Below are 13,589 nucleotides of genomic sequence, written 5' to 3' on the forward strand. Positions count from 1 at the left end.
GTATTGACTTGAGGCAAAATACTAAAAGTGAGTGAGTTTACACTTCGAAATTTAAATTTGTGTATTTTTTTTTTTTGGTTGACTAGTGTTTAAGTTTAACAGACGATTTTTGCTTACAAAGATTATACTAAACAACAACAGTGCACAGGTTTTGCATGGTGCTTATTTAATTCTCCATTTTTGTGGCCTCTGGCTTCGAAATGTCGCTGGACGAGGACGCGGAGGATTCCTCATCCTCATCCTGCTGATCCGTCGACTGCTCCACGTCCTCATCAACCTGCTCGGACTCGCTGTGATCAGATTCCGCTTGCTGCAACTGCTGTTGTTGCTGTTTACTGCGGACTGTTTTGGCGGCAGTATTGACAACACTCGGATTGGCATTGTTAAAGGAACTGGCCGCTGCCTTATAGAAGGCACTGTTGGCTAAAGTGCTGACCAACTCCTGCTGCTTGGTAATCGCATTCGCTTGACTAGTCACCGAAGCCAAGGCACTGTGATTGCCGCTCTGTCCATATTTAAAGCCCGAAATGCTGTTAACCGCATTCAAAGGCAGCGTGGCAGCAAAACCCAGTTGTCCACTTCCCGGCGATGCAGAGCGTCGAGCGTTGTGCAGGGTTGGGCCTTGCATTGAAGGCGCATTGAAGCCCACCTTAGGCACATTGAAGGTGTCCAGTTTGAAGACATGACGAGACGCCGTTCGATTCCTTGACTTCTCTACGCGCAACGTCTGCACAGGCACAATGGGTTTCTGGATCATGCGTCGCATGTTCCGCGATTGCAGCTGCTGTTGCATTGTGTCGAAATCACCGCTGATAGCCTCACCAGCATCGCCCCCAATAGCATTAATTGTACGTCCCGCCTCCATGCGTTGCTCGAAATGTGGCTGATTGTGCGCATTGACCTCCGGGTGCAAAACTCCCTTGGCCAGTCGTTGACTCGCCGTCTGCTTGGAATGCTCTGGCAGCAGTGGCGCAACCTGCACACTAGCCGGTTGATTGCAATAAGTGCCTAGTCCCAGTCGTTGCTTCACTTCCAGCATCGTTTGCTGGGCCACTTGACGTGCTCGATCGGCACCCATTTCCAGCATGTAGCTCAGCTCCTTTCGATTCGCCATATGTCGATCGATCTGTTCGCGTATGGGACGCAAATGCTCAATGACGGCATCGGCCACACGTTCCTTGTACCGTCCGGTATCCAAGGTTTTGGCCTCCTCTACAACGGTGGCAATGCTCGAGTTCGTTACATGGGCATGTATATTGACGAGATTACTGACGCCTGGACGCGTATTTGGATCGTAAGAAATATCTGACGTAAAGTCTGTCACAGCTTTTTTTGATTTTCTCTTTGATTTGCTCAGGGGAGTCGGCCAGATTAATTGTGCCCTTGGGATTAGGATCCGATTTGGACATCTTCTTCGACACATCACGCAAAGACAAGACTCTGGAGCCATCGTCCTGCTCAATGACAGGAGTGCAGACGGGAAACAGCTCGCCATAGCGTCCATTGAAGTTGCGTGCCAGATGCTGGGCCAGCTGAATGTGCTGCAGCTGATCAATGCCAACGGGTACATGGGTAGCTCTGCAAAAAAACAGTTGGGTTTAAGTCAAGGCAAGTATAGGTTAAAGCACTCTCTTACTTGTAGAGCATTATGTCGGCGGCCTGCAGCACGGGATAGACATATAAACCCAGCGGCACATCGCGCACCTGTCGCGACTTCTCCTTGAACTGCGGCAGCTGCGCCAATCGCGGCATTGTCGTCAACGAGCTGAGTATCCAGTTTAATTCGCTGTGCTCCAGCACCGCCGATTGCACAAACAATGTGCACTTGGCCGGATCAATGCCGCAGGCGAGCAGCGTGGCTGCCATGGTGAAGATATTGTCACGCAGCATTGGAGGATTGTGTGGCATTGTTATCGAATGCATGTCCACAATGCAAATCGTGATGCTATCGCTGCTGTTCTGCTCCTGCATTTGCAGCCATTTTCGCACTGCACCTAAATAGTTGCCCAGATGCAGTGAACCCGTTGGCTGGATGCCACTGAACACCTTGCGCGGCCAGCGCGTGCTGCTTGTCTGCCATTTGGAGTGGGGAGTGAGTGAATTGTTACATCACCGTCCAAGACTTCTGCTACTCACCGGCTGCTCATTGCTGTTGTCCACACTGGGCGACTTCTTTTGCTGCTTGCCAGCTGCGTGTAGTTGCGATGTCGCCGACGATGGCACTGTTCGTTGTTCCTTTCCGCCAAATCCAATTGTGGTAGTTTGAAATTGATTGGCATTCAAGAACCGTTTGGCCAGCGACATTTGCCGCGAGATTGAAATGCAATTGGAATGGTTCTTGGGAACATTGATTTTGATGGCCACGCGAAACATTGCGCAAGTGTTTCTTATTCGGAATTTTGTGTGCGGTTTCTGTTTAAATTACATAAATAGTTTTAAATGGTTTTGCATATATGGATCACACTTAATAAAAAAAAAAGCAAAAGTTAAAGAAAATAACACCCCGAATCTGATTGTGTGTTTAATTTTGCACTAGGTATTTCTTTTTTAAAAACCAAAATATGAACATATGTCAAGTGTGACCGAACAAAACTGACACTTCGATAACTTAGTTGTATATCGATTGCTACACCTTATTTCAAGTTGCGTGCATTTATTTTGCAAAGATAGCTGAACTTTCCCTACCGACAACCAAAGAAATATACAAAAAGGTTCATTGTGTCGATAAGTCGTCTATTTCATATTCGCTTTTATATATGTAGATCGACTGAAACATATCGACCGTTATATTAAAAAATAAAAGTATTTATTAATACATAAACAATTATAAATCGTATTATTATCACTTATTAGAAATTCGTTGTGAACAAACCTTTATTTAATGGCATTGTTTAATATTTTAGCTTATCGATAAACGTAGATAGTCTTGCCAATCACGACCAACCATATTCAGCACCCACCGATAATTTGTAATAAAATAAATGCGCGCTTGTTATCGTAAATTTAAACGCGATTTTATTGCTATACTTAGGACAACGATTTTCAATTATATATTTTTGCAATACATTGCAGTTCTATATATTTATCGGCGAATTTTTGAAATATTTGCACAATGAGAATTTTCAACTCGCAGACACTTTTAGGTATATCGAAATGTGTTGATTTTTTGTTTGTTGCAGGGCAGCAGCAAGAAAACGATCTAGAAATTAATGGGTTTGCCAAAAGCAGCAGCCACATTCGCCTCACGCAGAGCCTCAGCGCAGGTCTACAAAGAAACATCAATTTAATCAATATATTAAGAAGTGGGAAAGTGTTTTTCCAACTTACTGGATGAGCATGACAGACACGGGCAATATCCTCAGACGATGCGCCATACTCCATGGCCAGAACAGCCTCATTGATCAGCTCACCGGCCGAGGGGCCAATGATGTGCGTTCCCAGCACGCGATCTGTGGCCTGATCAGCCAAAACTTTAACGAAACCATCGGTCTCGTTGTTTGTCTTTGCACGCGAATTGGCCATGAAGGGGAATTTGCCGACCTTGTAGGCGACACCCTCCTGCTTCAGCGTCTCCTCGGACTTACCAACCCACGCGACCTCGGGATGTGTGTAGACCACGCTGGGCACGCAGTTGTAATCGATATGCACATGACCGCCATTGATGCCCTCGATGGTAATCAAGCCCTCATCCTCAGCCTTGTGGGCCAACATTGGGCCATGAATGCAATCGCCGATGGCATAAATGTTTGGCACGACCGTCTGGAACGTGGCATTGACGGGAATGCGACCACGATCGTCCTTCACAATGCCAACACCCTCGAGGCCAAGACCCTCGGTGTAGGGGCGACGTCCCACGCTCACCAACAGAGCATCGCACTGGATCTCCTCCTTGGCACCAGACTTGGCATCCTCTACGTTGACGGTGACATTGTTGCCGCTGCGTGAGGCGCCCATCACTTTAGTGCCCAGCTTGAACTTGAGTCCTTGCTTGGTGAGGACCTTCTGGAAGGTCTTAGACACCTCATTATCGATGCCCACACCGCCAATAGTGTCCATGAACTCAATGGCAGTGACTTCAGCGCCCAAACGAGACCACACGGAGCCCAGTTCGAGGCCAATAACACCAGCGCCGATCACAACCAAATGCTTGGGCACCTGAGCCAGTTTCAGGGCTCCAGTGCTGCTTACAATCACCTCCTCATCGATCTGCACATAAAACCACGTAAGAGATTGAAGAAAAAAGAAGTGATATTTATATTTACCGTGATGCCTGGGAAGGGAGTCACTTCGGAGCCGGTGGCAATCAAAATGTTCTTGGTCTTCACCGTTTCGGTGGTGCCGTCGTTCTTTTTCACCAGCACTTCGTTGGGATTGACAATGCTGCCAAAGCCGGTGAGCTGGGTGACCTTGTTCTTCTTGAACAGCATCGCGATGCCGCCCGTCAAGCCCTTAACGGCATTCGTCTTTTGGGCCATCAGCTTCTCCAGATCGAGCGTTACCTCGCCGCAGTTGATGCCACGCTTTGCCAGATCACCGGAGTGTGCCATATGATAATAATGCGAATTGTTGAGCAGTGCCTTCGATGGAATGCAACCGACATTCAAACAGGTGCCGCCGAGCGTTGCCTCCTTCTCCACGCTGACGGTCTTCATGCCCATCTGGGCCGCTTTGATGGCGGCCACATAGCCACCAGGGCCAGAGCCAATCACCACAATATCAGCTTCGTGTGTTGCGGAATAAAAACGGGCATTTAAAGAGCCCAAAATGGCAGCATTGGTGCGTAGCTGAGACTGCAAGCAAAAATTTAAAGAACGGTTTTAATTTCGAAAGACACACTGGTCACACTGTCAATATTATTTTTACGGTTTTGTTGTGTTTACGCTAATCGCAGAGGCATTTAACAGTCTTTTTGAGATTAACAATCTTAATAACAGCGGTTAATGAACGGCCTTGACATTCACAATCACTTTACGGTTTTGACGTCACTAATGCAGTTAATGCCAAAGTTATGACCTATTTAGGTTAGAATTGCATAACCCTCGATTGAGATTTTTTGGTAATGTTTTTTACATTAACTTCTTAGTTAGTACCTTGGCAACAGCCGCAGCTCTCGATAACGTCGACTGCATTGTTGGTTAGTTGTAAAATTTACTTTCGTGTTTTGAAATTCCACCAACTACTACTATGATTTCCAATAATTTTCAATGTTTGCACTGAAAATTATTCTGGAAATTTTTTGCTAGAACACGGCACAAATCGCAGATGATGACTGGGCCAGCGTGACCACAAGTTGCATTGCAAAATATACCACTGTATTGTGAGATATATCACATTTGGTTGTTGGAGACTGGTTACACTATTTAGAGATAAGGTCAATTGTAGACCATTTAGAAAATTTATTTTAAATTACATCTAACGTTTTTAAAGATCCCTCAAAATTCTTTAATATTCTTTTGCAGAAAACAAAAAGTGGAATTCGTTACATTTTCCCGCTCAATTTAGTGTATTTATTTCGATAAGAACTTCATTTCGATATGCAATGTAATCGGACCAAAATTTTGGTATTTCAGGCCCTAGCATAGCATGCATGGTATGTTTAGTTATTCGCTGTCTGTGCACACTTGTACACGAACACAACAAGATGGCGAGAGTTTGTCTGCAAATTCAGTAAAGAAAATCGCAATAAAACGTGCAAAATAATTGTTAAAACATAGTTAAAAGTGTTAAGCGGCCGCAATAGCAAGCCGAGCAAATAGTGCTCGCAATTTGTATATGCGGCAGCGTCTGCTAGCGACTTGCGAAAGTTGCTGCGCTGTCTGGCCTTGTTGTTGTTGCTGTTGTTGTATGAGTGCCTAACTTGAAAGTTCGTCTGCCTTTTGTTCCTGTTCCTGCAACTGCGACAAAATGATGAGCAACTACGGCAACATTATGATGGACTCACCACGCTCCTCGCCCCATGGCGGTCGATCGCCAGTGGTGGCGCGACAGGACTCGTCGGGAACGTTGAAGACAACGATATCGTTAGGTAAAACACCAACAATAATACACACAGGACCATTCTATTCGATGAAGGAGCCACCAGCGAAGGCTGAATTGACAGGTGACAAGGATCTCATGACCGAATATGGACTGCATCATACGTTAACAAAATTCAAGGAGAAAAAGTTCAAGGAATCCTTGGCCTCTTTTCTGCCAAATATACCAGGCATCAATGACCTCATCACGCATCCCGTCGAGAACAGCACACTGCGTAGCGTAATCGAGAAGCCACCCATTGGTGGCAAAGAGCTGCTGCCACTGACTGCCGTGCAGTTAGCCGGTTTTCGTTTGCATCCTGGACCGGTTTGTCTCATCCTTCCAATTGTAATTGTATGTATTTCTAATCATATTTATTATTTACTATTGCCAGCTGCCGGAACAGTATCGCACCACATATGCAACACCTGCGCGTAAACACAAAAACAAGCACAAAAAGCACAAACACAAAGACGGCGTCACCACGGGCGGCACAGAGTCAACGCTGCTGGGTAAGTTCAAGTGGAGTTTGCGCTTAGCTGCAACTCTTCTCATTGCAACCTTTTTAGATTCCGCTGGCTTGGAGACCTACGAGAAGAAGCACAAAAAGCAGAAACGTCACGAGGATGACAAAGAGCGCAAGAAGCGTAAAAAGGAAAAGAAACGAAAAAAGAAAAATCAAAGTCCTGAGCCTGGGTCAGCGTTGGGCATGGGCATGCCCGGCGGTGGCGGTGCCTTGGCTGGTGGCATGGGAGCTGGACCAGTTATGGGCGCCACAGCGGGCATGTCGAATAATCCAATGGGATCAAGCGGCGTTATTGGCGGCATGAATACGGGCATGGGTCTTAATAGTTTTCCGCCATCGCTGCAAATGCAACAACAGCAGCAGCCTCAACAACAGTTGTCAATGCAGCATCAACAGCAACATCAGCATCAACAACAAATGCCCAGTGGAGCGTTATTGGGCTCTGTGCTTGGCACAAGCGGCGGTGGACCGGGTGGCAACTCGAGTAGTGGCGGAGCGGGCGGTCCAGGCAGCTTATTAGTGTCACAGTTTTAGGCGAAATCCATTAGTTAATAGACTTGGCTCATTACCTCTCTCACACAAACACACACATCCATAGCTCCTTTAACAACAAAAGAAAATCACATGTGTCCAAAATACAAACGCACGTTCTAAATGCAATTTCTTGATAACAAAAAAACAAAAAGAAAAAAAAACAAGTTTCATGTTTAGGTTATAATTTAAAGTTATGATTGTAAAAATAGTTTAAATTGTAATTAGCCAACTTTTCGTTCGTTTTGTAATGCATTGCTAGCTTAATGAGATTTATTTAATGCAAATTATGGTACAAAATGCTAAATTTTCGCTCTAGATTCCACAATTACAAACCCCCAACACTTCAAAAACCTAATTATATACACCGCATATACATTTACAAATTTATACAAATCCTAGCATGCACTTTACAAAATGATCAGTCATCAAAATGAATATTCTTATTTTGCTTAAAATTTTAGTGCTAGCTACAGTATTTCTCTTTGTTTGCAATGGTTTGTTCTTCCAGCATGTTTGTATAAAAAAAAAACAATTAATAATGAATGAAAGAAAAAAGCTGAGATTTAACAAAACAGAAACCTGTACTCTAAGTAATTAATTATATATGTAAGCGCCCATTACAATAATAAACGGCATAGAAATGTAATAAACAATTATATTTAACAATTTCGAATTTCATACTTAGCGGGCAATGAAAGGGAAAATGTTGGCAAATGCAACAGCTACTGCGAGGAATGTACTAAAATATACCGTAAATCGACAGTACTTATGGACCAGCTGAGCCTGAAAGCAAACAGCTGATTGGTTTTGGAGAGCTGCCAGATAGTTGAAAGGCCATCAGCCCATAGATATACATAAATAAATTATCAGTGAATGAAATGTTGTAATTAAAAGGTAACCTGCAGTACGAAACTAACATTTGATTATCCCAGTCCCATGTGTAAGCACTTCATCAATTAAAACACAACGATAAACGTACAATGTATAAACAAACGTGCACCAACCTATTGAACCTATCCAAAGATGAGGTCAAAGCTTGGCTAGATAGCTTTGATTCTGTTATTACTGATTGCGATGGTAAGTGAAATAAATTATTAAATGATGCTACATCACAAATATATATATGTATGTATGTAAATTGCGTAACGATAGGAAGTTTTCGAAAGCAGACAGGCTCTACGTCACCAGTCACTATAGGTTTGTGTAGTTATGCCTTTTGCGTGTTGTGCATGTGTTTTTGTGTGTGCGTGTGCGTGGCCGCGCAAATTTCAATGTCAAAGCACAATGTCAATGGGGTGCGGCTAACAAGACCTCTTGAAGCTGCTCCACTTCATGCTCAGGAACATGATAATTGATATTATGAAATATTATAAAATTTGTTTGTCAACTTTAGACAGACAATGAACGAATATAGTCTAGTATTATTTAAAAAACAAACCATTTATTAAATCAAAGATACTATAGAATGAGATATGATACAATATTTACGAGATTTAAAAAATTATATTATATTTTTAATGAATATCATATGTGGAAAACTGGTAAATGAAAATAATTCCAACTTAAATTTAATAATACTTTAAAGTTAGAAAATAATTCTGGTAAATGTGTATTATAAAATTTGTGGTAAATATTTTATTGATTTTCTGGATGATTAACTATTATTTATATTCATAACAATTTAATCTTGCATTTATACAGGCGTGCTCTGGGTCTATGGTGAGCCGATTGCTGGATCCGCAGATGCTATGAATAATTTAAAAACCATAGGCAAAAGCATTTATTTTTGCACAAATAACTCTACAAAGACTCGCGCCGAGTTACTTAAAAAGGGCGTTGATATGGGATATCACATCACTGAAAATGGTATTATATCAACTGCCCATGCAACAGCAGCTTACTTGAAGGCACACAACTTTAGCAAAAAGGTCTATGTGATTGGATCGGAGGGTATTACTAAAGAACTGGATGCCGTTGGCATTGCGCATACAACAATTGGCCCAGATCAGATGCACGGATCGTTGGGAGAGTTTATGTCAAAGCATTTAGTATTGGAGAAGGATATTGGCGCCGTTGTGGTTGGATTCGATGAACATTTTAGCTTTCCGAAAATGACAAAAGCCGCATCGTACCTTAGCGATCCGAACTGCTTATTCATCGCCACAAATACGGATGAACGTTTTCCAATGCCAACGCTTGTCGTGCCAGGCAGCGGTAGTTTTGTGAGAGCCATTCAAACATGTGCGGAACGGGAACCGATCGTTATTGGCAAACCGAATCCGGCCATTTGTGCACCATTGATCAATCAGAAGATTATTGATCCATCGCGCACTCTGATGGTTGGCGATCGTGCTAATACAGATGTACTTCTAGGCTACAATTGCGGCTTTCAAACGCTGCTCGTTGGCACCGGCATTCATCAGTTGAGTGATGTTGCCGAGTGGAAGCAGAGCAAAAATCCAGAGGACAAAAAGCTAATACCTGATGTGTACCTGCCCAGATTGGGAGATCTGCTGCCTTTTATTGTTGATAAGGCAACTGGTGGCAGTTATTAAGTTTTTAACTTTTAACTTTCATTTGAATTTATTCATTTATTCTCAATCAACTAACCTATGTATGTATTCCGCTCAGGGACGCTATTAAAATATAACCAATAGATGGGAATTTATTTTACACATAACAAAAATATAAATGTTTCTAGTTCAATTTACAATAAAACTACAATTATTTTGTAAACTGATCGTGTTTATTGAAATGCCATCAAGTGTAGCGCATATGAACTATCCATACATAGGTGCAAGGGAGACAGCATGCACAGCGAGCTAACTGTGTTTGCCGCTCAGCCGACGCTCAATTGTGGTTGGGGCACGAACGTTTTTTGTGCCAATTCGGCTGACAGTTATAATCAGTGCGCCATTACAGCATGTTTAAGGCGAGCGGCACGAATTTGCTAGATCTTCAGGCCGAGCAGGTGAGCGACTGGCTGAAGAGCTTCGATACGATTATCAGTGACGGCGACGGTGAGTAAGCATTTCTATGTGTGCGTGTGTGAGTAGAAGACTGCAAGTCAAAGTGACCGCAAGTGGAATATACCAAAGTATACTAACTTGCTTACACTATTTAAAGTGTGCTGTCCATTTCAAAGTTTAAAAAAAGCGCATCTTTTTAAATAATTTTCCAGTTTTTTTAAATAAAATACGATAACTTCTAGATCTTAGAACAGGTTTTTGTTGCCCTTCTGAACGATCAGATTTTTATCTAGAATTATTAAAAACCACAAAGCTATAAAAGGCAACATATGAGATATTGGCGTTGCCACCTATCTTAAGTTATGTATCTGTAGAAGCTTTACGCGCGCGATCGAATTTGAATTTAAACTTATTATTTAATTCATATTAATTAGGCACAATATGGTTTGATGATACGGCTATCGAAGGCGCTGTAGAAGTGTTGAATGCACTGCAATCACGTGCTGGAAAAAAGATTTACTTGATGACAAATAATGGCCTCAAGACTCGCCATGAAATCTTTCAACGCGCTCAAAAACTGGGCATTCATATACCAAATGAGTCGCACATCATTTCGCCGACACAAACCATTGTTGATTATCTCAAGCAGCACAAGACATTCGACCGCACAAAGCGGGTTTACGTGGTCGGAAATGCGGCTATTGCTAGGGAATTAACCGACGCCGGCATTGAGAGCTTTGGTGCTGGTAAAGCCGAGGAACTGCAGCCAGGTGACAAGTGGCAGGAGTTTGTCCAGCGTGAGTTTAGTACGCCCGCAGCTGCGGCCAATATTGGAGCCGTTGTTGTCGGTTGGGACGAGTATTTCAGCTACTGCAAATTGGCCCGTGCCTGTCACATTTTGAGCAGCAATCCCGATTGCCTATTTCTCGTTACGAACAAGGATGCCGTGCACAAATATCCCTCTCTTCACATACCCGGCACCGGCGCTTTTGTCGCCGCCATCGAAACCTGTGCCGAACGTCCGGCATTGGAAATGGGCAAACCGAATCCTTTGGTGCTTCAGCCACTGCTGAGCACAGCTGCATTGCAGCCAGAGCGTACGCTAATGATTGGCGATTGGTAAGCAGCAGCTGCGAAATGTCATTCAACGTCAAATCTGTCACACTTTCTCTGCCTTTGTAGCTGCAAAGTCGACGTCACCTTTGCTAGGAACTGTAACATGCAATCCCTCCTAGTGGGCACGGGCAGCTATCAATTGGATCAGTTGCGTGAGAACCCCCAGCTGCCAATGCCAGATGTTTATCTGCCCAAGCTAGGCAATCTATTGCCTTATATATAGGCCTCGATAAAATTGTAAATAATAGTAATAAATAATAGTGTGAACAAAAATGATAAGCAAAAACCGTGTTGAATAATAAATACGCTTGCCTGTCAATAAAATGCATTTTAACAAATTTTGTACTGTCTAGTCTATACATACATAAATAACTTAGAAAAATAGTAAATGAACGTATAATGTCATGCTGATAACAGAATATATTTTTCAATTGTAAATTTTTTATTCCACAGTCAAAAAATTCAGCTAGTAGCTGACGTTCATGTTATACCCATTTTTAATATTTATTCAGGTCAATAAATTAATTAACGAAATTATTGATCGTGGATGTTTTTATATACACATCCTCGATCATTAGACTATGTATATATGGTAAAATAGTCTTTGTTATATTATTTGTATTTTTTGGTATATTTATTTGGTATATTTCTAAATTAATACTGCATTGTATAGCTTTGATTCACAATAGGTGGCGGGTATCTCACAGGCGAGCACACTCGACTGTATCTTGCTTAGTTGACCTAATATATTGTAATTACAATTTCAACACCATATTGATTGCATCAATGAGTTAGATAATCCCATAATGGAGAGAAATACAATTTTAATCTTATATAGTGATTATATATATAATATTAATATAAATTTTATATATAACGTTTGGCTTTTAATAAAAACAATAGCGCCTATATTTTTTTTGTATCAATTTCACGGTATGAAGATGGCGTGAAAAAAATATTATACAATCTTGATCGGCCTGCAACAATAACATGTGATGTGATCGAAAGTTATAATACCCTTCGACCTCATAGGTAGCAAGTAAAGAAACTTCTAATTTAACAAACATTTATTGTTATGTAATAAGTGTAACTTACAGCGGACAGCTTAAAATTTACATCAGCGTTTTGTATTCCATAAGCTTTAGAACACTATTCCTTTCAGCGATTTCCCTGTACACCAATCTGGAAAATAGATAAAACAAAATCTAGAATTTAAAACGGATATTTGAAAACTTTTGACTATTTTTTTCCAGACCTCTAAGGCACGAATTATTGCGTAACTAAATACAATAATAAAAACTCACAAAGTGGTAGACAAGTAAGTCGTTTATAAGGGCAATTTTGCTTTTACTTCTCGTGCTAATTTTACAAGGTTTATTTTAACTTCATAACATATAATAGTTGGACGCATCCTATTTAACTGATCAAATGCTTTAAGCTCAATTCGTAGTTTATGTTCTCCTTCCATATTTTGCATTTTATTTTCGATAACTATATACATATCGAAGTCTTCTTGTATATACTTTGTCTGGAAAAATAATTATTTTATATTGCCGCAGTATCATTCAAAATAGTTTATGATTTTTAGATATCTTACCCCCCGGAACATTTAGACAATTGTTCTTCATTTCGTCGATACTCGTTATGTATTTTATCCATAATGTGTACTAATATTGATTCTTATCAAACAGTATTGGACAAAAATTAGTACTTTTTATAGAGTAGAGAGTTGGTAACTTTAACCTTAAAATCACATTTTGTCATTAGCATAATTTTTTAGAAAATATTAAAAGAAATCACCTGAACGCGATCCGTTTTCTCAATATTCCATAGCATTGTAAAATTTCCTGATACATGTAAATTGTCCTGTTGTCGGCTAAAAGTCAACTTTGACAAATTTGCGAGTCCATGAACATTGAGTACATTCTCCGGTTGGTTGGGACCAGGGTTGCCAATGCAAATTTATACATTTCCCCAAAAATCGGGATAAAATTCCCCAAGTTGGGGACAAAAATCCGCTGATTCCCCACAAATTCCCCACATAGTTTTTTTTTTAAATGAAAGTATAAAAAGCTGAGTATAACTCATATTAGTATTTTTAATTAATTAAAATAAAAACTCAAACAGTTAACATTCATATTGTTTTCCACATTTTTGTTGATAGAATTTTGTTTGACGGGTTGAACTTGACGCTGCCGCCTAGTTTTTTAATGCCTTCTCTTGCAGCCATAAATGATACAACAGTATCTGTATTCATTCGATTCCGGTTTGCCGTTTTCAAATTCTTAAGAACACTAAATTTGCGCTCGACCGATGCATTTGAAAAAGGCAGTATCAGCAACGACGAAATAACAATTTTCATATTTTGAAACAAGTATGCTCCCGCAGCGTTTTTCAGACGAAACACTTTACTCTAGTAACATTCAGCA

General features: G+C 41.3%; 5 protein-coding genes across 5 annotated transcripts; 3 read left to right on the forward strand and 2 right to left on the reverse strand.

Annotated features, from left to right (window-relative positions):
- Positions 1-55: 55 nt before the first annotated feature.
- On the reverse strand, positions 56-2,556 carry LOC132790633 (uncharacterized). Its single transcript, XM_060799238.1, is given in 4 exon segments — positions 56-1,333; positions 1,335-1,578; positions 1,637-2,073; positions 2,137-2,556. Coding segments are annotated over 4 exon segments (2,085 nt in total). The 5' UTR covers positions 2,374-2,556; the 3' UTR covers positions 56-166.
- A 433-nt stretch (positions 2,557-2,989) lies between these two features.
- LOC132790636 (dihydrolipoyl dehydrogenase, mitochondrial) lies at positions 2,990-5,274 on the reverse strand. The gene is made up of 4 exons (XM_060799249.1): positions 5,091-5,274; positions 4,263-4,790; positions 3,328-4,206; positions 2,990-3,265 (listed from the first exon to the last, which is right to left on the reverse strand). The coding sequence occupies exons 1-4, from the start codon at positions 5,127-5,129 to the stop codon at positions 3,200-3,202; spliced, it is 1,512 nt and encodes a 503-aa protein (XP_060655232.1). The 5' UTR covers positions 5,130-5,274; the 3' UTR covers positions 2,990-3,199.
- Positions 5,275-5,601: 327 nt separating this feature from the next.
- On the forward strand, positions 5,602-7,656 carry LOC132790637 (mediator of RNA polymerase II transcription subunit 19). Its single transcript, XM_060799251.1, has 3 exons — positions 5,602-6,342; positions 6,410-6,527; positions 6,585-7,656. Exons 1-3 carry the CDS (start codon positions 5,905-5,907, stop codon positions 7,073-7,075), a joined length of 1,047 nt encoding a protein of 348 aa, XP_060655234.1. The 5' UTR covers positions 5,602-5,904; the 3' UTR covers positions 7,076-7,656.
- Positions 7,657-7,842: 186 nt separating this feature from the next.
- On the forward strand, positions 7,843-9,794 carry LOC132790638 (glycerol-3-phosphate phosphatase). The gene is made up of 2 exons (XM_060799252.1): positions 7,843-8,152; positions 8,777-9,794. The coding sequence occupies exons 1-2, from the start codon at positions 8,056-8,058 to the stop codon at positions 9,628-9,630; spliced, it is 951 nt and encodes a 316-aa protein (XP_060655235.1). The 5' UTR covers positions 7,843-8,055; the 3' UTR covers positions 9,631-9,794.
- A 131-nt stretch (positions 9,795-9,925) lies between these two features.
- Positions 9,926-11,493, forward strand: LOC132790640 (glycerol-3-phosphate phosphatase). Its single transcript, XM_060799254.1, has 3 exons — positions 9,926-10,095; positions 10,479-11,163; positions 11,227-11,493. The coding sequence occupies exons 1-3, from the start codon at positions 9,999-10,001 to the stop codon at positions 11,381-11,383; spliced, it is 939 nt and encodes a 312-aa protein (XP_060655237.1). The 5' UTR covers positions 9,926-9,998; the 3' UTR covers positions 11,384-11,493.
- The last annotated feature ends 2,096 nt before the right edge of the window (positions 11,494-13,589 follow it).

This window comes from Drosophila nasuta, chromosome 3 (assembly GCF_023558535.2).
Source record: "Drosophila nasuta strain 15112-1781.00 chromosome 3, ASM2355853v1, whole genome shotgun sequence".
Classification (NCBI taxonomy): domain Eukaryota; kingdom Metazoa; phylum Arthropoda; class Insecta; order Diptera; family Drosophilidae; genus Drosophila; species Drosophila nasuta.

Bases quoted from the DNA above. Each gene is read 5' to 3' on its own strand.
- LOC132790636 (XM_060799249.1), bottom strand. From the start codon at position 5,129: ATGCAGTCGACGTTATCGAGAGCTGCGGCTGTTGCCAAG. The intron at 4,207-4,262 runs GTAAATATAAAT...TTTTATGTGCAG, and splicing joins CTCCCTTCCCAGGCATCACG to ATCGATGAGGAGGTGATTGT. The intron at 3,266-3,327 runs GTAAGTTGGAAA...GTTTCTTTGTAG, and splicing joins GTGTCTGTCATGCTCATCCA to ACCTGCGCTGAGGCTCTGCG.
- LOC132790637 (XM_060799251.1), top strand. From the start codon at position 5,905: ATGATGAGCAACTACGGCAACATTATGATGGACTCACCACGCTCCTCG. The intron at 6,343-6,409 runs GTTTGTCTCATC...TACTATTGCCAG, and splicing joins TTCGTTTGCATCCTGGACCG to CTGCCGGAACAGTATCGCAC. The intron at 6,528-6,584 runs GTAAGTTCAAGT...CAACCTTTTTAG, and splicing joins CACAGAGTCAACGCTGCTGG to ATTCCGCTGGCTTGGAGACC.
- LOC132790638 (XM_060799252.1), top strand. From the start codon at position 8,056: ATGTATAAACAAACGTGCACCAACCTATTGAACCTATCCAAAGATGAG. The intron at 8,153-8,776 runs GTAAGTGAAATA...GCATTTATACAG, and splicing joins TGTTATTACTGATTGCGATG to GCGTGCTCTGGGTCTATGGT.
- LOC132790640 (XM_060799254.1), top strand. From the start codon at position 9,999: ATGTTTAAGGCGAGCGGCACGAATTTGCTAGATCTTCAGGCCGAGCAG. The intron at 10,096-10,478 runs GTGAGTAAGCAT...CATATTAATTAG, and splicing joins GATTATCAGTGACGGCGACG to GCACAATATGGTTTGATGAT. The intron at 11,164-11,226 runs GTAAGCAGCAGC...CTGCCTTTGTAG, and splicing joins ACGCTAATGATTGGCGATTG to CTGCAAAGTCGACGTCACCT.